General features: G+C 48.6%; 1 protein-coding gene across 1 annotated transcript in view; it reads right to left on the reverse strand.

Moving 5' to 3' along the window:
* Positions 1 to 27,075, reverse strand: part of LOC140425680 (sodium channel protein type 1 subunit alpha-like) — a 580,672-nt gene that overhangs the window by 242,894 nt on the left and 310,703 nt on the right. The window contains exons 4-7 of the mRNA XM_072510176.1: positions 22,917 to 23,035; positions 19,442 to 19,531; positions 16,123 to 16,251; positions 14,536 to 14,627 (exon numbers count right to left, since the gene is read on the reverse strand). Coding sequence (XP_072366277.1) covers positions 14,536 to 14,627; positions 16,123 to 16,251; positions 19,442 to 19,531; positions 22,917 to 23,035 — 430 coding nt within the window. The remainder of the gene's footprint in view (positions 1 to 14,535; positions 14,628 to 16,122; positions 16,252 to 19,441; positions 19,532 to 22,916; positions 23,036 to 27,075) is intronic.

Raw genomic sequence — 27,075 nt, forward strand, 5'->3', positions numbered from 1 at the left:
TTACACTGTAGTGAGGGACAAACAGCTCAGTATTACACTGGAGTGAGGGACAAACAGCTCAGTATTACACTGGAGTGAGGGATAAACAGCTCAGTATTACACTGGAGTGAGGGTCAAACAGCTCAGTATTACACTGGAGTGAGGGATAAACAGCTCAGTATTACACTGGAGTGAGGGACAAACAGCTCAGTATTACACTGGAGTGAGGGACAAACAGCTCAGTATTACACGGGAGTGAGGGAAATACAGCTCAGTATTACACTGGAGTGAGGGACAAACAGCTCAGTATTACACTGGAGTGAGGGACAAACAGCTCAGTATTACACTGGAGTGAGGGACAAACAGCTCAGTATTACACTGGAGTGAGGGACAAACAGCTCAGTAATACACTGGAGTGTGGGATGAACAGCTCAGTATTACACTGGAGTGAGGGACAAACAGCTCAGTATTACACTGGAGTGAGGGACAAACAGCTCAGTATTACACTGGAGTGAGGGTCAAACAGCTCAGTATTACACTGGAGTGAGGGTGAAACAGCTCAGTATTACACTGGAGTGAGGGACAAACAGCTCAGTATTACACTGGAGTGAGGGTCAAACAGCTCAGTATTACACTGGAGTGAGGGTGAAACAGCTCAGTATTACACTGGAATGAGGGACAAGCAGCTCAGTATTACACTGGAGTGAGGGGCAAACAGCTCAGTACTACACTGGAGTGAGGGACAAACAGCTCAGTATTACACTGGAGTGAGGGACAAACAGCTCAGTATTACACTGGGATGAGGGGCAAACAGCTCAGTATTACACTGGAGTGATGGTCAAACAGCTCAGTATTACACTGGAGTGAGGGTGAAACAGCTCAGTATTTCACTGGAGTGAGGGTGAAACAGCTCAGTATTACACTGGGGTGAGGGACAAACAGCTCAGTATTACACTGGGGTGAGGGGCAAACAGCTCAGTATTACACTGGAGTGAGGCTCAAACAGCTCAGTATTACACTGGAGTGAGGGTGAAAAAGCTCAGTATTTCACTGGAGCGAGGGTGAAACAGCTCAGTATTACACTGGAGTGAGGGTCAAACAGCTCAGTATTGCACTGGAGTGAGGGTGAAACAGCTCCGTATTTCACTGGAGTGAGGTTGAAACAGCTCAGTATTACACTGGAGTGAGGGACAAACAGCTCAGTATTACACTGGAGTGAGGGACAAACAGCTCAGTATTACACTGGAGTGAGGGACAAACAGCTCAGTAATACACTGGAGTGAGGGGCAAACAGCTCAGTATTATACTGGAGTGAGGGACAAACAGCTCAGTATTACACTGGAGTGAGGGACAAACATCTCAGTATTACACTGGAGTGAGGGTCAAACAGCTCAGTATTACACTGGAGTGAGGGTGAAACATCTCAGTATTACACTGGAGTGAGGGACAAACAGCTCAGTATTACACTGGAGTGAGGGTCAAACAGCTCAGTATTACACTGGAGTGAGGGTGAAACAGCTCAGTATTACACTGGAGTGAGAGACAAACAGCTCAGTATTACACTGGAGTGAGGGGCAAACAGCTCAGTACTACACTGGAGTGAGGGACAAACAGCTCAGTATCACACTGGTGTGAGGGACACACAGCTCAGTATTACACTGGAGTGAGGGACAAACAGCTCAGTGTTACACTGGAGTTAGGGATAAACAGCTCAGTATTACACTGGTGTGAGGGACAAACAGCTCAGTATTACACTGGAGTGAGGGACACACAGCTCGGTATTCCACTGGAGTGAGGGAAAAAACAGCTCAGTATTACACTGGAGTGAGGGACAAACAGCTCAGTATTACACTGGAGTGAGGGACAAACAGCTCAGTATTACACTGGAGTGAGGGACAAACAGCTCAGTATTACTCTTGTGTGAGGGACAAACAGCTCAGTGTTACACTGGAGTGAGGGACAAACAGCTAAGTATTACACTGGAGTGAGGGACACACAGCTCGGTATTACACTGGAGTGAGGGAAAAAACAGCTCAGTATTACACTGGAGTGAGGGACAAACAGCTCAGTATTACACTGGAGTGAGGGACAATCAGCTCAGTATTACACTGGAGTGAGGGACAAACAGCTCAGTATTACACTGGTGTGAGGGACAAACAGCTCAGTATTACACTGGAGTGAGGGACACACAGCTCAGTATTACACTGGAGTGAGGGACAAACAGCTCAGTATTACACTGGTGTGAGGGACACACAGCTCAGTATTACACTGGAGTGAGGGACAAACAGCTCAGTGTTACACTGGAGTTAGGGACAAACAGCTCAGTATTACACTGGTGTGAGGGACAAACAGCTCATTATTACACTGGAGTGAGGGACAAACAGCTCAGTATTACACTGGAGTGAGGGACAAACAGCTCAGTGTTACACTGGAGTTAGGGACAAACAGCTCAGTATTACACTGGAGTGAGGGACAAACAGCTCAGTATTACACTGGAGTGAGGGACACACAGCTCAGTATTACACTGGAGTGAGGGACAAACAGCTCAGTATTACACTGGAGTGAGGGACAAACAGCTCAGTGTTACACTGGAGTTAGGGACAAACAGCTCAGTATTACACTGGAGTGAGGGACAAACAGCTCAGTATTACACTGGAGTGAGGGACAAACAGCTCAGTATTACACTGGAGTGAGGAACAAACAGCTCAGTATTACACTGGAGTGAGGGACAAACAGCTCAGTATTACACTGGAGTGAGGGACAAACAGCTCAGTATTACACTGGAGTGAAGGACAAACAGCTCAGTATTACACTGGAGTGAGGGACAAACAGCTCAGTATTACACTGGAGTGAGGGACAAACAGCTCAGTATTACACTGGAGTGAGGGACAAACAGTTCAGTATTACACTGGAGTGAGGGACAAACAGCTCAGTATTGCACTGGAGTGAGGAACAAACAGCTCAGTATTGCACTGGAATGGGGGCCATCAATAATAACAATGGGCAGGATTCCCCGACCCCTCGCCCGGCCGGAGATTCGCCGGGGGGAGGCGTGAATCCCGCCCCGCCACCCCGACGCCGGGTGCCGGATTCTCTGGCGCCGGTTTTTCGGCGGGTGTGGGAATCGCGCCGTGCTGGTCGGGGGCAGTTGGCAGTGGCCCTCCCGACGATTCTCCGGCCCCCAATGTGCTGAGTGGCCGCCCGATTTCCGCGGGTCCCACCGGTGTAAAATACACCGTGTCCTCCGTACTAGCGGGATTTGTCTCTGCGGGCGGCCTGCTGGGTCCTCGGGGGGGGGGGGGGGGGGGCGCGGGGCGATCTGGCCCTGGGGGTGGCTCCACAGTGGCCTGGCCCACGATCGGGACCCACCGATCCGTGGGCAGGCCTGTGCCGTGGGGGCACTCTTTCCCTCCACGCCGACCGGTGTAACGGTTCCCCATGGCCGGCGCGGAGAAGAACCCCCCTGTGCATGCGTTGGGATGGCGCCAGCACACGCTGGTGCTCCCACACATGCGTCAACTCGCGCCGGCCGGTGGAGACCCTTTGGCGCCTGTTGGCACGTTGCCAAACCCTTCGGCGCCGACTGGCATGTTGCCAACTCCACCGGCGACGGCCTAACCCCTGAAGGTGCGGAGGATTCTGCACCTTCCGAGTGGCCCAACGCCGGAGTGGTTCACGCCACTTCTCGGCTCCGGGACCGCCCGCCCCACCGGGTAGGGGAGAATCCCGCCCAAGAACGCCAGGGCTGATAGCAGGAATATTATTTCACTCAGAAGATAGAGGGAATCTGGAGCGCTAAAAGGCTGAGAATGCTGGGGGTCAATTGATATTTTCAGGATGAAGGTCGATAGTGACACAGTCAAGGGATATGAAACAAAAGCAGAGACATTGAGGTAAGATACAGGTCAGCTGCCATCTAATCGAAAGGGGTAACTGGCCAAGGGGATTGAGTGACGACCTCCTATGTAATAATCATTCAGCATTTACAATCATGAAAGCAGGAGATGGATGATCCTGAAGATGGAAGGCACAAGGGGAAAAGCATTAAATCATTGTGGTGCAAACCACGGCAATTTTCCCGTCATTCTAAGGGGAGGGGAGCTGCCAGTTCCGACACCAGTAACGCTCCATAGCAACACATTTCTGCCTCTGTCACAGTGTTATGAGTCAACTTAGGTTCAAGCTGCAGATTTAGAAACTGCTGCAATCTCTTGCTAGACTATAATTATGATGCTGTTAGCCCTCACCTCTCCCTCATAATCACTCAATATAATATGGGAGCCGAACTGCCTTTAATTTAACGAGTGGCTGGACAGAATGGCTATTTATAAATTAAATCAATCAGCACAAATTATCGGGCCGGAGAATCGCGCGGGGGGGCCCGGCAACCGGCGCGGCGCGATTCCCGCCCCCGACGAATATCCGGTGCCGGAGACTTCGGCAACCGGCGGGGGCGGGATTCACGCCAGCCCCCGGCGATTCTCCGACCCGGCGGGGGGTCGGAGAATCTCGCCCAAGCTTCTGAACAGTTTGGTCTTCTCTCCTAGACAGATCTGCTTTAGAGAGTCGCTCTCAAGAGATCCTAGCAAGGGAGGAAACCAGCATTTGTGAAAAATGGTTGGAGAAATTTTGTAAATATGTATCCCTAAATTTGAAATTGGGTCCTATTTCACAAAGAAGGTCTACCTAATTCAAATGTCCCTCCAGATGATTATTGAGGGAGCTGTCTATTGTGATGCTATGGGATAGTTCTTGAATTTGTGCGACAGGCTAAAACAGGTAGATGGGGAAAAATGTAAAATGTGCTACTGACTTCCTATCGCTCATTTTATACTTTTGTACAATGACACAAACTATTTTACGTTTTTACAATGTCACAACCTATTTCCATGTGAGTGAGAGAGCGAGGGGAACTGGGTATTTATTACTGAACTTGAAACACAAGGGAGCCATTACAGAATCATAGAATGATTACAGTACAGAAAGAGGTCACTCGGCCGCCATGTCCTTTCCAGCTCTCATAAAAACATACCTAGGAGCAGTAGTAGGCAATTCAGCCCATTGGGTCCGCTCCGCCAATATGACCATGGCTGATCTCCTCTCGGCCTCAACTCCACTTTCCTGCCCGTCCTCCATAACCCTTCAACCCATTACTTTTTAAAATAAATTTAGAGTGCCCAATTCATTTTTTCCAATTAAGGGGCAATTTAGCATGGCCAATCCACCTACCCTGCACATCTTTGGGTTATGGGGGCAAAACCCACACAAACATGAGGAGAATATGCAAACTCCACACGGATAGTGACCCAGAGCCGGGATCGAACCTCTCAGCACCGTGAGGCAGCAGTGCTAACCACTGCGCCTCCGTGCTGCCCTCCTTCAACCCATTACAAATTAAAAATGTGTCTCTCTCCTTCTTAAATTTATTCTATGTTCCAGCATCCACTGCACTCTGGGATTGTGAATACTACAGGTTCACAACCCTTTGAGAGAAGTAATTTCTTCTCATCTCTATTTTAAACCTGCTACCCTTTATCCTAAAACCATGACCGCTCATTCCATGTTGCCCATCAAGAGGAAGTATCCGCTCTATGTCTACTTTGTCAATACCTGTTATCATCTTATATACCTCAATTAGATCTCCTCTCATTCTTCTAAACTCGAGAGAGTAAAGGCCTAAACTGCGCAATCTCTCTTTTCATAAGACAAACAAACCCCTCATTTCTGGGTCAAACCTCTCATTTCTGTAGTTGCCTCTAATGCAACTACATCCGTCCTCAAATAAAGGGGCCAAAACTGTTGACAGGACTCAGGGTGCAGTCTTACCAATGCCTTGTACAGTTGCAGCAACACTTCCCTACTTTTATACTCCTTTAGCTATAAATGGCAAAATGCCATTTGCCTTCCGTACCTGCATACTCATTTTCTGTGCTTCATGCACCAGGACACCCAGATCCCTCTGCACTGAAGCACTCTGAAGTTTCTCTCAATTTCTCTGACCAAAATGGATAACCTCACACTTATCCACGTTAAACTCCATCTGCCACATTTTGGTCCACTCGCCTACTCTATCCATATCCATTTGTAAATTTCTTATTTTCTCATTGCAATTTACTATCCCACCTATTTTAGTGTCAGATTAAGAGTGACCCTTTTAGTTCCGCACCTCTATCTTTGCCCCATAGTCCTGAAAATATTTTCACTTCAAGTGCTTATCCAATTCTCTTTCAAAAGCCACAACTGAACCTGTTTCTGGTCGTGCATTCCAGACCCTAACCTCTCGCTGCACAAAAGAAACTCATTGCTTCGCTTGCCAAATGCCTTAAATTTGGGTCCTTTGGCTCTCCCTTCCATCAATGGGAATAATTTCTCTGTATCTAATCTGTCCTGATCGTCCATGATTCGGAACATCCCTATCAAATACCCCCTGACTTCTTTTCATTTCAGAGAACAACCCTAGCTCAACATAATTGTAGTCACTCACCCTTAGAAATAAAGTCACTCACCCTTCGAAATTTCTAAACGTTTTTGTCACCTTCTCTAAAGAATTGGCATCCTTCCTAAAGTGTGGTTCCAGCTAGTTTAGCCCCCAAATCAGTGTTCAAAACTTGCCTCTGTCCTCAATGCCTCTATTTAATCAAGCCCAGAACCTCATCCATGTTTTCAACCACTTTTTCAACCTGCCATGCTATCTTTATATATCCCTAGGTTCCCCCTGCACCTCCTTTTGAATTTTACCCTTTATTTTATCTTTGCTCACTCTTCTTGCCAAAATGTATCACATTCTTCTATGGACTAAATTTAACCTGCAGCCTGTCTGCCCATTCCACTAAATGTCTATGTCCTCTTGAAGTCTATCACTATCGTCCTCACAGTTCACAATACTTCACAGTTTGGTATTAACGGAAAATTTTGAAATTGCTGTTTATATCAAAATGCAATGGTTCTAGTTGAGGGGGACTGCAGTATACACCTTCTTGCAGTCTAAAAATAGTATTCACCATTACTGTTTCTTTTCTGTCAGCCAGATTTATATCCATGCTGCCACTGTCCCTTTTATTCCATGGGAAACAACTTTGCCGACAAGAGTATTATATGACACTCTATCAAATGCCTTTTGGAAGTCCATGCACTGCACATCGACCACATTACCCTTATCGACCTTCTCTATTACATCTTCAAAAACCTCAGTCAGGTTAGTTAAACAAGGTTTGCCTTTAGCAAATCTGTGATGGCTTTCCTGAATTAATCTGTACTTTGCCAAGTGGCTGTTAATTTTTCCTGGAATATTGTTTTAAAGCTTCCCAGCCAATGAGGTTAATCCTACTGGCCTGTGATTGCCGAGTTAACCTTTACACCAATAGTTCCAATATTTCATTGTATGTTTGTGTTCCCGTAACAGCCTCCCCGAACAGGCGCCAGAATGTGGCGACTAGGGGCTTTTCACAGTAACTTCATTTGAAGCCTACTTGTGACAATAAGCGATTTTCATTTCATATGAAATAAAGACAGAGAGTAAACACCACACTAAACTGGGGCCATGGGATGGTTTTATATGAATAATGAACATGGTCTTCCCTTTGTTATTCGTGCGGAAGTGGTGGAGAAGAAGACCAATTTATTGTAATTGAGTTTGTGCAATTGCTAAAGCATCAGGGAGAGGAACTTCAAACCAACGCTTCAAACCTTTGTATGCCAGTGACATATCAGTGTCCAGGGCAGTGGGGTTTCAAGTAACTTAATATATTTATTAATTAACTTGTGATATCGTGTGTGAAAGCACAGGTTTATATAGGTGTAAGAAACTTCAGGGCTGAATGTTCCTCTTTTGAATAAAGAGTGAGAGCTCCTGTTTCTCTTCATTGTTAACCAAATTGGGGCAATGAGAACTGTCAGACTGCAAAACGTTTGCAGGCAAACTCAGACAGTGACCCATTTCCTTCTATTAGAAAAGCATTTCCACCCCTTAGATGTTTACAAATGAGTCAGTGTACATGAAGTAAGGTACTGGTGAGGAGACATGCGTGGGTGAGAGGGCAAGATCGCATGCAATTAACACGTTATCACGATATATATCATTCAGCTGGTGGGGTGCAAGGTGGGGACGAGCAGGACTCTATTGTGGTTTTGATAGGGAGGGGGAGGGGTGAGAAGCAGAAATGCATAAAATTGATCAGACATGGTCGAGGACCCTGCTGGGGGAATGGGGGTGGAGGGGCAAACCTTGGTTGAAGAAAAAGGAAGACCAATCAAAGGTGTTAGTATGTGATGGAGGAAATGGGAGAATGTAATTAAATCCTTAGATAAAATGGGGTATTAAGCAGTGTAGCTGAGGTTGCTGTGTGGGTCTGTTGACTTGTAGAAAATACTAGCCGATAGCCTATCTCCAGAAATGGAAACAACCTTGGTCGGGATTCTCCCCTAACCGGCGGGGTAGGCCGTACCGGCGGCGAGGAGTGGCGTGAACCACTCCGGCATCGGGCTGCCCGGAAGGTGTGGAATCCTCCACATCTTCAGGGGCTAGGCCGGCGGCGGCGGGGTTGGTACCGCGGCAGTCGGCGCCGACGTGTCTCCGCCGGCCGGCCCGAGTTGGCGCATGCGCGGGAGCGCCAGCGTGTGCTGGCGTCATCCCAGCGCATGCGCATGGAGGGGTTCTTCTCCACGCCAGCCATGGCGGACCGTTACAGCGGCCGGCGCGGAGGGAAAGAGTGGCCCCACGGCACAGGCCCGCCCGTGGATCGGTGGGCCCCGATCGCTGTCCAGGACACCGTGGGGGCACCCCACCCCGGGTCCCCCCCCCCGAGGCCGGATCCCCCCGCAGTCCCCCCCCGAGGACTCCGCAGGCCGTCCGCAGAGCCAGGACCTGGTGTATTTCACGCCAGCGGGATCCGCCAAAAACGGGCGGCCACACGGCCCATCGCAGGCCGGAGAATCGGTGGGTGGGCTGCTGCCAACGGCCCCTGACTGCGCGGCGCGATTCCCACCCCCGCCGAAAAACCGGCGCCGGACAATCCGGCAGCCGGCGTCTGGACGGCGGGGTGGGGTTCACGCCGCCCACCCCGGCGATTCTCCAGCCTGGCGGGGGGGGGGGGCCGGAGAACCCCGCCCAAGAAGTCAAGGATAGGACCAAAAGAGTCAGAGATCAACAAGAAAAGGGTGAGGGAAGGATGTAAACAGGAAACAAAGTCAATGAAATGTTCCTGTTTAGTCTTGTAGTCAAAATTACTCATTCCTGGAACCTGTCTTGTAAACCTCCTCAGCGCCCATTCAAAGACCCTGGCATCCTTCCTACAATGCGGTGACCTGAAGTGGATGCAGTACTCTAGTTGAGGCCTAACCAGAGTTTTTTAAATATTCAACATAACCTTTCTGCTTTTGTACTCAATGATCTTTATTTATGAAGTCCTAATTGCTTTGTAAAGTACTTTCTCAGTGTGTCCTGCCACCTTCAAAGAACTATGTACATTAATCCCCCAAGATGCTCCTGCCTTGCACACAGTTTAAGACTGTGTCATTAAATCTATATTGGGGGCGATTCTCCGATATGGAGGCCAAGTGTTCGTGCCGTCGTGAACGCCATCGCGTTTCACGACGGGGCGAACAGGGCCCGAGCACGACCTATTCTGGCCCCCTGGCGCTGGAGCGGTTCTCGCTGCTCCAGCGTCCTTACATGGTGCCAAATGGACGCCGCACCAACCTGCGCATGCGCGGGGAACGTCTTATGCACGCCGGCCCCTCACCAACATGGCGACGGTGTTCTGGGGCCATGCGCGGAAGGAGGTAGGCCTGCGGGGGGGGGGGGAAGGGGCCTGCCTGCCGATCGGTGGGCCCTGATCGAGGGCCAGAATCCATCGGAGGCCACCCCGGTGAAGGAGACCCCTTCCCCCCCCCCACAGGCCGCCCCCCCCGGCGTTCCCGCAGAATTCCTGCCAGCAGCGACCAGGGGTGGACGGCGCCATCGGGAGCCTGTCGTTCAGGCCGGAGAATCGCCGCTCGCCGGTTCTTCGAGCGGCCCGGTGTGAATCGCGTGCCGCTGGTTTCCGGGGGGTGGGAGAATCGCGTGTGGGGGTCGGGGTGGCGTGGCGCGATTCGCGCAGCGCCCCGGCGATTCTTCCACCCGGCGTGGGGAGGGAGAATAGCGCCCTACGTCTCTCTCTATCCCTTCTGCCAAGTGCATTACCTCACATTTACCTCTGTATTACATTCCATCTGCCATTTGTCCGCCCATTCTGCTAGTCCATGTCCTGTTGAGTGATATCAACTTCACTGTCCGTCTCACCTCCAACTTTACAGTCACTGGCAAATTTTGGTATTTTGCACTGTATTTGAATATCCAATCAATTTGCATATGTCAGAAAAGCACTGGTCTTCACACTGATGATCGTCCTCATCCATTATTGTCCTGCGATCCCCAAGAGAGTTGGAAAGCTACTAAGACGTTCAGCTTTTTGTGACCATGTCTGGCAGTGTAAAATGTCCTTGTGTTTCCAGTTACACTTAAAATCCTAGATGTACACAGGGCCAGAACAGATCATTGCAAGGTGAGTCTCACTTAGATAAGATTTTCCTTGTGGATGAGCTGACCATTCTTTACTTGCGGCGATATAATTGTGTACAATTGACAGAATCAGTACAGTGTAGAAGGAGGCCTTCAGCAACACAACGAGCATTGAGGGATGAGCTCATTTGTGTCCTCAAACAGCTAGGCCCATAGTGCATTAGTCTACTCTGTCGTAGATTAGAATGCTCTTCAGGCCCCTGATTTAGTCCCCAAAACTACTCAAACCACAGTAGATTGAAAGAAGACGGGAAATATTCAGTGACTGAGGATTGAAATGCAAATCCTTGATCTTCAGCTGGGTACTGGAGGTCTCCAGTCCATTTGTTTTCTTAAAATTCATTTTTATGGGATGTGGGCTTCGCTGGCTAGAACCATAGAATTCCTGCAGTGCAGAAGGAGCCTATTCAACCCATCACATCTGCACCGACCTTCTGAAAGAGTACCCTACCTGGGACCACCCTCCCTCCCCACCCTGTCCCTGAAACATAACCTATACACCCCTGGACATTTAGGGACAACCTAGCGTGGCCAAACCAATCCACTTAACCAGAACATCTTTGGGAGAAAACCGGAAGAAATGTCCTCAGACACGTGAGAACGTGCAAAGTCCACACAGACAGTCACCCAAGCCCGGAACTGAACCCGGGTCCCTGGCATTGCGAGACAGCAGCGCCAACCACCGTGACACCCAGCATTTGTTGCCCAGCCCTACTTGCCCTTGAGAAGGTGGCAGTGAGCTGCCTTCTTGAACCGTTGCAATCCATGTGGCGTAGGTACACCCACTGTGCTGTTAGGGAGGGAGTTCCAGGATTTCGACCCAGCGACAGTGAAGGAATGGCCAAAATATTTCCAAGTCAGAATGTTCAGTGACTTGGAGGGGAACTTCCAGGTGGTGGTGTTCCCAGGTACCTGCTGCCTTTGTCCTTCTAGAGGGGAGTGACTGTGAGTTTGGAAGGATCCTTGGTGAGTTCCTGCAGTGCATCTTGTAGATCAGGGGTTTTCAAACTCAGGGTCATGACTCGTGGGTGGATGGCGGGCAGGTGTTGGAAGGGTCACGGAGCGATCGGTTGTGGCATTCCTAACCACGGGATTTGCGCCCAAAGGCCACAACAGGCTTTTCAGAATGCTGGCCACGACTGGCTTTTAAGAAGTGGCAGCAGAGCAGATCACGTGCCTGGCACGGACACCGACGTCACATGCCCTGTGCTTTTTTCTGTGCGTTGGCCACAAAATCACAGGGGAGAGATTCCTCCATTTTGTAGCTGCCAGCAAGCAAGCAACAGGACTGTGAGAAGAACTGAAGATGGAATTGATTCAGAATTGATTCTGCTGGAGAGAGCTTCACAGGAGAGTCCATGGCAGGACTAAGCAGTGCTGGTGTGAGCTGTATACAGAGCCCCAGAGCCTCTGGTGAACAACTTAAATAAAAAGAAACTGAAATCGGGAACAAAACAGTATAAATAAATACTATTTCTTGAGGTATGGCTTTGTTAATTTTGCCAGTGGAAATTAGGATACAAAGCCCATGCATGTTATATGTAGGGAAGTACTGGCAAATGAAAGTTCAAAACCTTCAAAACTTGAAAGGCATGGCAATGACAAGGAAAAACCTCTACGTTTGTCTTTTTAAAAGCATGCAGTGAGAAATTAAATTATCAGCGGAAGTCTTTAGCAGAAATTTAACATTGAATGACAAACCAAGTGAGATTGTGAGGATCGAACAGGCTCACGAAGGTTTGCTCGCATAGGTCGGGAAGGTCAGCCAGCAAGGATCGCAAAGGTCGGCAAAAGTGGGTCCCGGGAAGAATGTTTGAAAACCACAGTTGTAGATGGTACATACTGCTGCTATTGTGCATCGCTAGTGGAGGGAGTGAATGTTTCTGGAAGGGGTGCCAATCAAAAGATCCGTTTTGTCCTGGATGGTATCGAGCTTCTTCAATGTGTTGGTGGTGCACTCATTCAAGCAAGTGGGGAGTATTCCATCACACTCCTGACTTGTGCCTTATAGCTGCTGGACAGGTTTTCGAGTGTCAGGAGGTGAGTTACTCGTCGCAGGATTCCAAGCCTCTGACCGACTCTTGGAGTCACAGTATTTATAAGGCTGGTACAGTTCAGCGTTTGGTCAATGGTAACCCCCAGGATGTTGGTAATGGTGGATTTACTGATGGTAATGCCATTGAATGTCATGGGGCGATAGTTTGAGTCTCTCTAACTAGAAATGGTCATTGCCTGGCACGAACATAACTTGCCACTTGTCAGCCCAAGCCTACATACTAGTCTAGTTTTTGCTGCATTTGCACGTGGACTGCTTCAGTGTGTGAGGAGTCGCAAATGGTGGGGAACATTGTGCAATCATCAGTGAACATCCCCACATCTGACCCCATGTTGGAAGGAAGGTCATTGATGAAGCAGCTGAAGGTGGTTGTTGGGCCTTGGACACTAGCCTGAGGAACTCCTGCAATGATGTCCCAAGACTGAGATGACTGACCTCTAATAACCAGAACCATCTTCCTTTTTCATGCATAAATAACATTGGGAACATACTCCTCCCTACCAAGCTATGTTACTGCTACCAGAAACACTGGTTATTTCATTACTATATTAATTGTCCAAGGATTAGACAAAGGAACGCACCATTGAAAATGACAAAAATCCTGTTTCGTTAACAAGATAAAAACAGTAATTGGAATCAGAGAATCCCTACAGTGCAGAAGGAGGCCATTCGGCCTATCAAGTCTGCATCGACCTTGGAAAGAGTACCCTACCTAGGCCCACACCTTCACCCTATCCCCGTACCCCACCTTACCTTTTGGACACTAAGGGGGAATTTAGCATTTGCACTCCACCTGACCTGCAAAAACCATTGGACTGTGGGAGGAAACTGGAGTACCCAGAGGAAATCCACGTAGACACAGGGAGAACATGCAAACTCCACACAGACAGTCACCCGAGACCGGAATCGAACCTGGGTCCCTGGTGCTGTGAGGCAGCAGTGCTAACCACTGTGCTAACATGCCACCCGTACATAGACAAGAGGCTGGATTCTCCGCAACCCCGCGCTGAATTCGCGTTTGGCTCAGGGGTGGAGAACCCACTTTCACGCCAAAATCGGCTCGCCGCCAGTTCGTCAATTCTCCGGGGCCCATTGACAGAAGCCCGCCCAGTGACTCTCCACTCCCGACCTCCCCGCGGCGTGGAACTAACCTGCCATTGCCGGTCGGGATACTGGCGTGGCCGCTGCGGATTCAGTCAGCGGCTGCCCTGGTGGGGGGACGGGGAGATCAGACACCTTGGGGGGACCTTATAGGCGGCCGGTCGTTACATCCGCACGGTTCGATGTTCGTGTCCGCGGCCAATCATCGTGGTCTAATTTTTGTGTGTGGATCCGCGGTCCGGGTCCGCCATGGTGCTCGACGTGGCCGCTGGAGGCCGCCGCCCTGCGCATGCGCGGACTCCGAATCGGAAGTGCGGGGGCTATAGATATTCACAGCTAAGGGTGCGTGAATCACTCCGGGTCCCTGCTAGCCTCCTGCAGGGCACTGAATTAGCTGATCTTTTTTCCAGGAATCTCTGGAGTAAAGCTCCCGCGTTTGTACGCAGGCGTGAGGGCATAGTCCCATTTTGGGAGAATCCAGGCCACGGAAAATCACTTAAATCCATGGCTCAATAAGTTGATATCTAAACTATTATTCCAAGGAGATGTTGTATTGCCGAACAGTCGTCCCATTTAGACCTGTCAGTAGAGTGCAGCCCTTTGTGCTCAACATCTCACCTGGAATGATCAAAATAGTCTTCAGCACTTGAAAATACTTTTAAACATTCTGACATACCCCAGTTCAGCAAATTCAGTCACAAATCTGCAATAAGCAAGAGGCCCACATGGACAACAATGGGACATCCTCCACAGCTGTGGCAGGAGCAGTCAGGAAGGAGAGAGTGAGGAACGGCCATGGACACCACTGATATTTTACAGCTAGCTCCGCAGAGATTCTTACCTGGGATGACTGAAATCGTTTTCAACGCTCTCAATACTCTGAAAGTTCGAAGAGCTGAAACATTGCCGAGCTGTATGAATTCTGTTATGTAACTGTAGGATCAAACCACAATGATTTCAAATGACAGTTTATTTCCCACTTTTTCCCCCCGATGCTAGTCTTGCAAAGTATTTTCAGCACTGAAACAGGCCCTTCAGCCCAACAGGTCCATGCCCCACATGAGCCTCCTCCTTACCCCTCTTTTTAAAAAAATAATTCCAATCAAGGGGCAATTTAGCGTGGCCAATCCACCTACCCTGCACATCTTTTGGGTTGTGGGGGTGAAGCCCACGCAGACAGGGGGAGAATGTGCAAACTCCACACGGACAGTGATCCGGGGCCAGGATCGAACCCGGGTCCTCGGCGCCGTGAGGCAGCAGTGCTAATTATTGTGCTACCGTGCCGCCCTTCTCCTTACTCCTCTTTACCCAACAGCCTCATCAGATCCTTGCCTTTGTGTGTGTGGTAGTATGCATTAGGGGTCATGTGGGACTGTGAAGCCGTGATGTCATTGGCTGACAGATCCCGGGTTCTGGTTGGCTGTTGACCTCTAGCTCCGCAGAACCAGGAGTTCTCCCCCGCAGGCCAGTCTGCTACTGAACTGCGGGGAACAAGTCACACTTAATAAAGCCTCATCGACTTCATCTCTATTCGTCTCTCGTGAGTCTTTGTGCGCTACAGTGTGTTTATGAAGTTTCCCTGAATTGCAACTACGGCTCGGCTGTGGGACGTTGACGAGTTTCTGAATGTTGCACCGTGTTCAGTTTGTAACTGAAGGAAAACATTTCATAATCATCTGTGTACCATTTCTGATACATCATGAGATCATTGAGATTTTGTAAGGAAGGAAATCTGCCGTCCTTACCTGGTCTGGCCTACATGTGACTCTAGACCCACAGCAAGATGGCTGACTCTGAACTGCCTGCTGCAATGGCCTAGCAAGTAAGCCACTCAGTTCAAGGGCAATTAGGGGCGGGCAATAAATGCCGGCCCAGTCAGCGACGCCCATCCCATCAGAGAATAAAATAAATGCCCTTCTTGGTACCAAAAAAAAAATCAAAATCCAAAAAGCGAGGATTGAGGAACAATGTTGAGAATCGCTAGCTTCCGGAGCGCAGCTCCTTCACCAGGCCACTCACCTGAGGAAGGAGCAGTGCTCCGAAAGCTAGTGATTCCACATAAACCTGTTGGACTTTAACCTGGTGCTGTAAGACTTCTCACTGTGCCCATCTTAATACTACAATTACTCTGTTACAACATGATTTCAAACAGTGACAAATGTTTAATTCTCTGGTGGATTATCAGTGAAGAAACAAACCCAAGCTATTGAAAGTGGCAAAGGGGAAAGCTTAGTTTAAGAAGAGGGGAAAGTTCAAATTTCAGCAAAAAAGAGACAGAAGAGAAGATGGAGGAACAGACAGAGAGCATTATTAGAACATTAAATGCACCAGTCAAGACGATATTTCCTAATGAGGGCTTGAAACACAGGAAGAGATAGAAAAGCAAATTGTTGATCTTGAAATGAAGCCAGGTTTATTTTATACTTACGCCATTAAAACAACGCTGAAATCCAACCAATTCCATGGATCTCGAAGGAAGGTGAATCCATCAATGCAGAATCCTCTGGCCAATATTTTTATCAGTGATTCAAAAGTGTAAATTCCAGTGAAAGTGTACCTGGTCAGACATTTGGAAATGAACAGTGTTAGCCAGGCTATGAAGGGATCGGGGTGTGGTCACAGCGTGTGCCACCTCGCGTGCGACCCCAGGATACAAGATGGCAAAGAGAGTGCGGTGGAGAAGCAGGTGAGATTGTCAGCCTTACAATGATTGCAAGCTTCAATACATATTCTCAATGAATTGGTGGTCATCAAGTCAGGAATGAACAACGTTTGACAAGTCATTTTATACCAAAGAGCGCATCTTCTGACAAGTCAATGAAAAGAGGTGAGAATATGAAGCATTCAGTATTATCCTCACTGGCATTTGAGTGATTGTACACCATATCTCTCAACTCTCTGAAATGAGGCTCACTTTCCAATCATTCTTGCTCTCTTAGACTTTAGTGCAGAAAATGGTACACACAATGTGACTAAAAAACACACAATGTGGACAAAAAAACACACAATGTGACTAAAAAAGAACCGTCTGCTTAATTAAGCTAATCCACCCTGTCAAAAACCAGACTTGTAGACAAGAATATTAGAATTTTGAGGAACATGCAGAGATGACTACACCCTAGAAGCCCCTCGATTTTTGATAGATCAACCCAACTTTGTTCTTACCCAGGATGTGTTCCTCCCCAAGAAACTACTCTGGGACCTGGAGAAAATGGTTGAGCTGACAGCACGTTTGAGATACGAGTAGGGGTGAAGCAGCCCTGAGCCAGATATAGACCCAAGGTGGAGTCATTGGGATGAGGAGGCCATTCAGCTCCTTTGGTCTGATCTGCCGTTCAGTTCGTTCATGGCTTCTCTGCATCTTAACTCTATTTCCCCCCCCCCTTGGTTCAGTAAATCTCAATACCCTTTCCAAATAAAAAATATCGATCAATCCCAGTTTTGAAAACTTTAACGGGCCCCCAAGCCTCTACATCCATGTTGGGTTTGGTGGGTCCAGGTTTTGAGCTGAGGAGGTGAACCCCATGGTCAGACTTGATTGCAGGACTCTAAGGCAGGGCCAAGGAGTACCAATGTGTACGCATCACCAGTCCGTCATTGCTGTGACCTTCAGAACATTTTACTGTGTTTAAACGGCCGCAAGCATTTTTGTAATTTTGTAAATAGTCTCACAGTCGCGAGTTTTCTTATCCACCATGCCTGCTGGATCATTGTGACCAACAATGCAGAAGCTCTTAGTTATACAGTTTGTATCTGTGCTTCATTGTGCCAGTTGTGACTGAACTATGACCCAATAGTTGACAACACAAGTACATACGCTCTCATCAGAAGATTTGGAGAAACCATGTTGACATTGAAAGCATGGATACTGCGTACTCCTCCAAAATGTAATTTGTTTCCCAAGGATCGCCCTTTATTCAGTTTAATAAATAAGAGTTCACACAATCACACAGGGCAGGAGAGGCCCTTTGGTCCATCGAGTCTGCGCCGACACATGAGAAACATCTGACCCGGGCAGCATGGTGGCACAGTGGTTAGCACTGCTGCCTCATGACGCCGAGGTCCCAGGTTCTATCCCGGCTCACTGTCTGTGCGGATTTGCACATTCTGCCCGTGTTTACGTGGGTTTCGCTCCCACAAATCAAAGATGTGCAGGGTAGGTGGATTGGCCACACTAAATTGCCCCTTAAATGGAAAAAATTAATTGGGTACGCTAAATTTGTAAAGAAAAAGACAAACATCTGACCTACCTACATGCCTAACCCCATTGACCAGTACTTGGCTCATACCTTTGAATCTTATGATGTGTCAAGTGCTCATCCAGTCACTTTTTAAAGGATGTGAGGCAACCTACCTCTGCAAGGGGTAGGGCAGCACAAGTGGATAGCACTGTGGCTTCACAGATCCAGGGTCCCAGGTTCGATTCCCCGTTGGGTCACTGTCTGTGCGGAGTCTGCACATTCTCCGCGTGTCTGCGTGGGTTTCCTCCGGGTGCTCCGGTTTCCTCCCACAGTCCAAAGACGTGCAGGTTAGGTGGATTGGCCGTGCTAAATTGCCCTTAGTGACCAAAAAGGTGAGATGGGGTTATTGGGTTACGGGGATGGGGTGGAAGTGAGGGCTTAAGTGGGTCGGTGCAGACTCGATGGGCCAAATGGCCTCCTTCTGCACTGTATGTTCTATGCCACCCTCCCAAGCAGTGCATTCCAGACCGCCACCATTCTCTGGGTAAAAAGATTTCCCTCACAACCCCCCTGAACCTCCTGCCTCCCCATCTTGAACCTTGTGTGACCTCGTGACTGATCCTTCAACTAAGGGGAACAGCTGATCCCTATTCACCCTGTCCATGCCTCTGTTCTTGAAAGAAAATCATAGTCATTATAGAAGCATCTTCTCAAGAGCTGGGTCTATCTACCTTGAAAGCTGAATCAGAATTATCCACGTGGGGGAGGTTTGTGTTAAGCCCCCATTTGCTAAATGGATCCCTCTTGAATGTCACTGATCCCATCTCCATTCTTTGCTAGTTTGTATGTACCAGGTTCTGCAAGCTTCAAGTTGAGAGGTATGTTCTGAACTCAGGGTGGGGAATGACTCCCAGGGTTCATTTCATGCTAAATATCAATGAACTCCTGCTTTTTGGAGAAAAATCATTTTCAACAGTCCTTTGGTGGTAAGTAATTGTATAAGAATCAGGCCTCTTCATTAAAGGAAGAAAGGATAATTTGCAATCGTTCAACTTTCAGTATTAGATCGAGAAGCCATTTTGATGATACAATTATCGCCAAGTTATTTTATCAAAGTGGAATTTATAGAAATGCTCACACTGTTGCTATAATCAAATGGCAATTATAATGGATGACAACAGTGTAATGTAGAATTATATTTACCGAGAGCTTCTATCCCGCCTATAACTATGAAAGTAAAAGCATCTCTTGGTTTATTCCTTTAATGAAAATTCAGGAAGAGAGCAAACCATCTTTGATAATGAAGGAAAACTTTGGGGCGCACCATGATTGGATGCAGCATGAACATATGTGGGCAGCAAGTTATGAATCGGGTATACTTAAAAATATGAACTTACTTGCCGACTGGGGCTCACAGGGCAAGAAAGACCTGGCAAAGCAGTTAATCGGGACAGATAAGGGCACAGTTCAAAGGTCAACATTGTTTAAGGAATTTGGGCAGTAGCACAAGAGAACAGGTTTAATCACAAGAACACATTCTTGAAAGCAGTACGGTTCCATACTTACTCAACATTCTTTGTCCATGGGGCAGGCTCATTCATGGTCATAAATACACAATTGGTCAAAATAGTGCACATAATGAACATATTAAACAACGTGAAATAAGAGTTAAGGAGAAGTTTCAGAACAGTTGACTGTTTTGCAACACATTTTACATCAGAAAGTAGAGAGATTTATTATAATTTTTCACCCACTTAATTGGTTAATGAGTGAAATTGATTCCAACTGGCCATCTAAGGCTTTAGGAGTTGTATCATTGATGCTGCACCTCACTCCCATCAATTGTACATCCATCCAGAAGGTCAGTTAGCTGGCCGGTTGGATCGTGATGATGGGAGAGGCCAACAGCGCGGGTTTGATTCCTGTACCGGCTGAAGTTGTGTGTGAAGGCCCAGTCTTCTCAACCTTGCGCCTCGCCTGAGGTGTGGTGACCCTCAGGTTAAATCACCGCCAGTCAGTTCTCAAAGGGGAAGAGCATCCTACGGCCCTTTGAGACTGTGGTAACATTTACATCCATCCGGTCAGGATATGTTACACCCCTCCTCCCATGTCACCGAGAAACAGTCGCAAATTGAAAAGACTTCCTGACACCGAGCAGTGGCTCTGAACGGGCAGGTCAACATTCATTGAAGGAGTGACAGTTCTTCCGACTCCCCCTGCATTTTCTCCAAAACCCTGCAATTTGTTCCTTTGCAAATATCTATCCAATTTTCACCCATCTGCTTCTTTCACCAATTATCTTAAGTATGTGCCCTTTGGTCACTGACCCTCTGCCATTGGAAACTATTTTTCCTTACTTACTCTATCAAAGCCTTTTGTGATATTCAACACTTATTAAATCTTCCCTTAACTCTGGTTTTGTCACCTGCATTGAACCTACACCTCAGGAACTGCTGTGGTTCAAGAAGGCAGCTCACCACTCCCGTGACGCTCCTTTAAAACAGAGATGAGGAGGAATTTCTTCAGCCGGAGGGTGGTGAATCTGTGGAACTCTTTGCCGCAGAAGGCTTTGGAGGCCAAATCGCTGAGTGTCTTTAAGACAGAGATAGATAGGTTCTTGACTAATAAGGGGATCAGGGGTCATGGGGAGAAGGCAGGAGAATGGGGGTGAGAAAAATATCAGCTAGAATTGAATGGAGCGGAGTCGATGGGCTGACTGGCCTAATTATGCTCCTGTCTTATGGTCTTATGAAGGGTAACTAGTAATGGGCAATAAATGCTGGCCTAGACGGCGACATCCACATCCGTAAAATTACCATTTCAGTGTTCACAGTTTAACTGCAGTCACACAGACGTGAAGACAGACAATTGTTTGGAATAATATCCACCAACAAAAGGGATTTTAAAGATAAATAATTTTAAAAATCTACTTGGTGGATTATTTCGGAATATATCATGGGGGTAAATGTTTGCAGTTATAGGGCCTTTCAATATGTAGTCTCTCTCAGTGCGGGGGAATTACGTTAAAGAATTGAATGTAGCTATAACCATGTCCCATACTAGAGAGCAGGAATGTTGCAATGTACCACTCCCGTAGTGTGTCAGCCACCTCTCTCAAAATTGAGCTGAAATTCATGGAAGAGTTTATTAACCATCCTCCCTGAGGGTGCCAAGATAGAAATGTGACAAAGATCAGGCCACAGATCAGCTCCTGACCTCTCGCTGTTCCACTAGCAATTCAGAATGTCATCTCAAACCACGGAATCTGTGCCCCGGCTCTCAGAGACACCATCGGTCTGATTAGCGTCCTCTTAAGATGACATGGAAACTCATGACAGTGACAATGTGAAATGTGATTCAGGGATGTCACGGAGGTGCCAAATCTGGCTTCAAGCCCACCCACAGGCTGCCACACAAGAGCTGCAAAATCAGGGACTGGTTTAGCACAGGGCTAAATAGCTGGCTTTTAAAGCAGACCAAGGCAGGCCAGCAGCGCGGGTTCAATTCCCGTACCAGCCTCCCCGAACAGGCGTCGGAATGTGGCGACTAGGGGCTTTTCACAGTAACTTCATTGAAGCATACTTGAGACAATAAGCGATTTTCATTTTCATTTTCAAATCCTCCCTCTACCCAGAGGAGGTGCTGGTAAATAAGCCACTAACAACTGACCCCTCATCCCATTCCTATTCACCCACCTCCCCCTCATCCCATTCCCACTCACTGATCTCCCACTGGTCCTATTCCCACGTACCCACCTCCCCCTGGTCCCATTCCCACCTCCCCCTGGTCCCATTCCCACTCACCCACCTCCCCCTGGTCCCATTCCCACTCACCCACCTCCCCCTCGTCCCATTCCCACTCACCCACCTCCCCCTGGTCCCATTCCCACTCACCCACCTCCCCCTCGTCCCATTCCCACTCACCCACCTCCCCCTGGTCCCATTCCCACTCACACACCACCCCCTGGTCCCATTCCCACTCACCCACCTCCCCCTCGTCCCATTCCCACTCACTAACCTCCCCCGGTCCCATTCCCATTCACCCACCTCCCCCTGGTCCCATTCCCACTCACCCACATCCCTCTGGTCCCATTCCCACTCACCCACCTCCCCTCATCCCATTCCCACGTACCCACCACCCCTGGTCCCATTCCCACTCACCCACCTCCCCCTCGTCCCATTCCCACTCACTCACCTCCCCCTCATCCCATTCCCACTCACTTATCTCCCGCTGGTCCCATTCCCACTCACCCACCTCCCCCTCGTCCCATTCCCGTTCACCCACCTCCCCCTGGTCCCATTCCCACTCACCCACCTCCCCCTGGTCCCATTCCCACTCACCCACCTCCCCCTGGTCCCATTCCCACTCACTTATCTCCCGCTGGTCCCATTCCCACTCACCCACCTCCCCCTGGTCCCATTCCCACTCATCCACCTCCCCCTCGTCCCATTCCCACTCACCCACCTCCCCCTGGTCCCATTCCCACTCACACACCTCCCCCTCGTCCCATTCCCACTCACCCAACTCCCCCTCGTCCCATTCCCATTCACCCACCTCCCCCTCGTCCCATTCCCATTCACCCACCTCCCCCTCGTCCCATTCCCACTCACCTCTCTCGCCCCAATCACTAACCAGTGGAAGCAATTATTCCACTGGTTTAGCACACTGGGCTAAATCGCTGGCTTTGAAAGCAGACCAACGCAGGCCAGCAACACGGTTCAATTCCCGTACCAGCCTCCCCGAACAGGTGCCGGAATGTGGCGACTAGGGGCTTTTCACAGTAACTTCATTTGAAGCCGACTTGTGACAATAAGCGATTATTATTTCATTTCATTTCAAATTCAAACCCTTCTCAAATCCCCTTGAAATTTTGAAGTCTATTATTTGAGTTCCTTATGTTCCTTGCTGCCAGTAAACGCAACCCAGCTTTCCTCGGAATAAGCATGCAATCCTATTCACCCTCTAACAGAGGTTTTCTTCGCTGCAGGATTCGAACGAGATTACCTTCATTTGCTCCAACATTACATTAGTAAAAGGATATGAATGTACTAAAATTTTAATAGCTATTCTTCTAACAGTGTGAAAAGGAGTCAGTAGGTACAATGCAGGCGCGGCACTAAAACGGAAGATGGTCTTCCCTTTGTTGATTACGATAAATGTCTGAAAGAGATAGACATTAGGGTAAGCAAATGACAATATAATTAGCACAGTGCATTCAGAATTGAAAACAACAGTGGCTTTACAATCTTACCCGGCTCTCTCCTGGCATGATATTCTGTGACAGTGTGCCACTACGATAGTGTCTGGCATTGATATCATGCGACACTATGACATTGTGTGTTACCGAGTGGAACTGTGTTCATGGAATAATAGAATGGTCAAAGCACAGAGTGAGGCCATTCAACCCATCAAGTTTGTGCTGTCTCTCGACAAGAGCAATTTAGCCAGTCCGTCCCCCCCCCCCCTCCACACACATTGTACTCAGCCTGCAGGAACCTCAGGAAATCAGACTCGTGCTGAGCTCATCAGGGCAAATTATTCATAGTTTTTAGAGTGATTTGTGCCCTGAGTCAGGGTTCCAATCCGAAACCAGGTCACCCCAGTGCTCACGTTGCGGTATTACCATACATGAAGGTAATGCAAGGGTTAATGAAATGTATACAGACAGCCACTAGAGGGAGCTAGTCCTATGAGTATATAAGGGATGATGCTTAGCCTTGTGGGACAGAAGGTTGGAGAAGGTGGTAGCAAAAGGAGTGAGGAGTTAGTTAGACAGACTGAAGATAGTAGTTTAAACTGGTGGTGAGTTTAGATGTAGATGAGATTAGTTTATGTGTTATTTATCAACTGTATCTTTCTGTGGGATAAGTGTCGAATTCAGTTAGGAGTGTTAAATAAAGTAGTTTTGTTTGTTAACAAAGCTTGTTATTCTTTGATCAACACTACCCATCAAAACATCCGGATAAAGTAAAGCAGAGAACAACACACACAGCCACAAGCAAAGAAAGACTTGTTTTACGGTGATCTGAATGTGTCTGCGCTCAAACCCACCTGTTTCCAAAATCAACTTAAAACTTTTTCTGGGTTCCAATTTGTGCCAATGCTTTTGGAATGTCTTCTTTTAAAAAAAAAATGTAGAGTACCCAATTCTTCTTTTTTTTCCCAATCAAAGGGCTTGATTAGTTACCTTCTGGAATGCTTTTGGACAGTTTTGTGATGTTGACGTTTCCTGACTAGGACATCAACTGATTTCATATCACACATTTACAAGCAGTGAAAGGAGTCTAAAGATGTGCAGCTTAGGTGGTTTGGTCATGCTAAGTTTCCCCTTAGGGTAGACTTGCAGGAATCGGGCAGGGATTGGGCCTAGGTAGGGTAGTCTTTCAAATGGTCAGTGCAGACTCGATGGTCCGAATGGCCTCCTTCTGCACTGTAGGGATTCTCTGAGCCCTTCACTCGATCACTGAGCAGGCTAGGATTTTCATAGAATTTGCAGTGCAGAAGGAGGCCATTCGGCCCATCGAGTCTGCACCGGCCCTTACAAAGAGCACCCTACTGAAGCCCATGTATCTACCCTATCCCCGCAACCCAGTAACCCCTACTTAACATTTTTCGGACACCAAGGGCAATTTAGCATGGCCAATCCACCTAACCTGCACGTCTTTCGACTGTGAGAGGAAACCGGAGCACCCGGAGGAAACCCACGCAGACACGGGGAGAACGTGCAGACTCCGCACAGACAGCGACCCAGCCGGGAATCGAACCTGGGACTCTGGAGGTGTGAAGCAACTGTGCTAACCACTATGCTACCGAGCTGCTCAACTTTACTGGACTAGTATTCCAGAGGTTTGGGCTAATGGTGCAAGGAACATGAATTCAAATCACACCATGACAGTTGAGAATTTGAATTCATTTTTTAAAAGTCTGGAAATGAATAGGTGGTATTGGTGCACAGGAAACTGTCGGAATGTCATGAAAAACCCAATTCCAAGTCCGCCATGCTTACCAAATCTAGCCTATTAGTGATTCCAGTCCCACACCAATGTGGCTGGCACTTAAATGCCCTCAACTGCATAAAAACGGGACCACTACCAGCTTCTCTGGGCAACTAGGGATGGGCAATAAATGCTGGGGTCACTAGTACCATGCAAGATTCCAAGAATGAATAAAAAAACACAAATCACAAAGGTGAGATATCCTATTGAATCCCTAACCCTTATATCATCGCGGCACGGCCGTACTAAGAGGGGAAATCATCGCTTTCAAAGCGCGAAGAGATAGGAAGGAAAGGGCGGCGAGGCAGCAGCTGGTCGACTCCATACTGGAGGTAGACTGTAAATACTCCAAGGCCCCGACTGTAGAGCTCCTGGCGGAGAGGAAAGAGTTACAAAGGAATTTTGATCTGCTCTCCACCAGGACAGCCGTGCACCAACTCCGCCAGGCACGTGGGACCCTATACGAACACAGAGACAAAGCCAGCCGCCTGTTGGCACACCAGCTGAGAAAGCAGGCAGCCACCAGAGAAATTGCACAAATCAGGGATACCAGAGACACATTAGAACCAGAACCAGAAACGATCAACAAAACCTTCAAGGCCTTCTACCAAAGGCTGTACACCTCAGAGCCCCCAATGGGGGAGTCTGGAAGGAAACAGTTCCTTGATGGACTGGACATACCAGTCAGGGGGGAGGGCAGAAAACAGGGCCTGGAAGCCCCACTGGCACTGGGAGAGATCATGGACAGCATTAGCTCCATGCAGGCGGGGAAGGCACCGGGACCGGACGAATTCCCGGCGGACTTCTACAAAACAATTTAAGACAGCACAGGCCCTGCACCTGCGGGAGATGTTCACAGACTCGCTGGCCAGGGGCACACTGCCACCCATGCTAGCACAGGCCTCAATCTCGCTGATACCTAAGAAAGATAAAGACCCAACGGAATGTGGATTATATAGACCCATCTCACTGCTGAACGCAGATGCCAAAAGACTGGCCAAGATTCTAGCTAAAAGGCTAGAAGACTGTATACCAGAGGTAGTCGCAGAGGACCAGGCGGGCTTTGTCGAAGGTAGACAGCTTACCTCGAACATCAGGTGCCTGCTAAACATGATAATGACCCCCTCTGGGGAGAGAACACCAAAGGTGATCGACTCCCTAGGCGCAGAGAAGGCCTTCGACAGAGTCAAATGGAAATACCTCATTGAGGTACTGGAGCGGTTCGGGCTTGGAACAGGGTTCACCTCCTGGGTAAAGCTCCTATACAACGCTCCAATGGCGAGCGTACGGACCAACAACACCAACTCCCGATACTTCCAGCTGCACAGGGGCACCAGACAAGGATGCCCACTGTCCCCGCTGCTGTTCGCTCTAGCGATCGAACCACTAGCAATCGTGCTCAGAGCAGCAAAAAGCTGGAGGGGGATCAGAAGGGATGGCAGAGTGCACAGAATCTCACTCTATGCAGATGACATGCTCCTCTACATTTCGGACCCACAAAGCAGCATGGACGGAATCATCGCGCTCCTGAAAGTGTTTGGCACCTTCTCGGGCTACAAACTCAACATGAGCAAAAGCGAGATCTACCCGGTACACCCACAAGTGTGTGGGGGGGGGGGGGGGGGGGGGCAGCACTAACGGGACTGCTGCTTAAACAAGCCCGACACAAATTCCGCTACCTGGGGATCCAAATAGCCCACGACTGGAAAGGGATCCACAAATGGAACCTCAACAGTCTGACGGAGGAAGTAAAAAAGGACCTGCAAAGATGGAACACACTCCCACTCTCCCTCGCGGGGAGGGTCCAGACGATCAAAATGAACGTACTGCCCAGGTACCTCGTCCTACTTAGATCCATTCCGAGGTACATCCCAAAGGCATTTTTCAAAGCATTGAACAAACTAATCATGGCGTTCGTATGGGAAGGGGGCGGGGGGGGGGGGGGGGGGGTGTGTGGAGAATGCTAAGATCCCAAAGAAGCTCCAACAAGAAATAAAATCCAGGGGGGGCTAGCCCTCCCAAACCTACAACTTTACCACTGGGTGGCGACGGCCGAGCGAATAAGGGGATGGATTAACGAGCCAGAGCACGGTAGCATAGTGATTAGCACTATTGCTTCACAGCTCCAGGGTCCCAGGTTCAATTCCCGGCTTGGGTCACTGTCTGTGCGGAGTCTGCACGTTCTCCCCGTGTCTGCGTGGGTTT

This window comes from Scyliorhinus torazame, chromosome 6 (genome assembly GCF_047496885.1).
Source record: "Scyliorhinus torazame isolate Kashiwa2021f chromosome 6, sScyTor2.1, whole genome shotgun sequence".
NCBI lineage: Eukaryota > Metazoa > Chordata > Chondrichthyes > Carcharhiniformes > Scyliorhinidae > Scyliorhinus > Scyliorhinus torazame.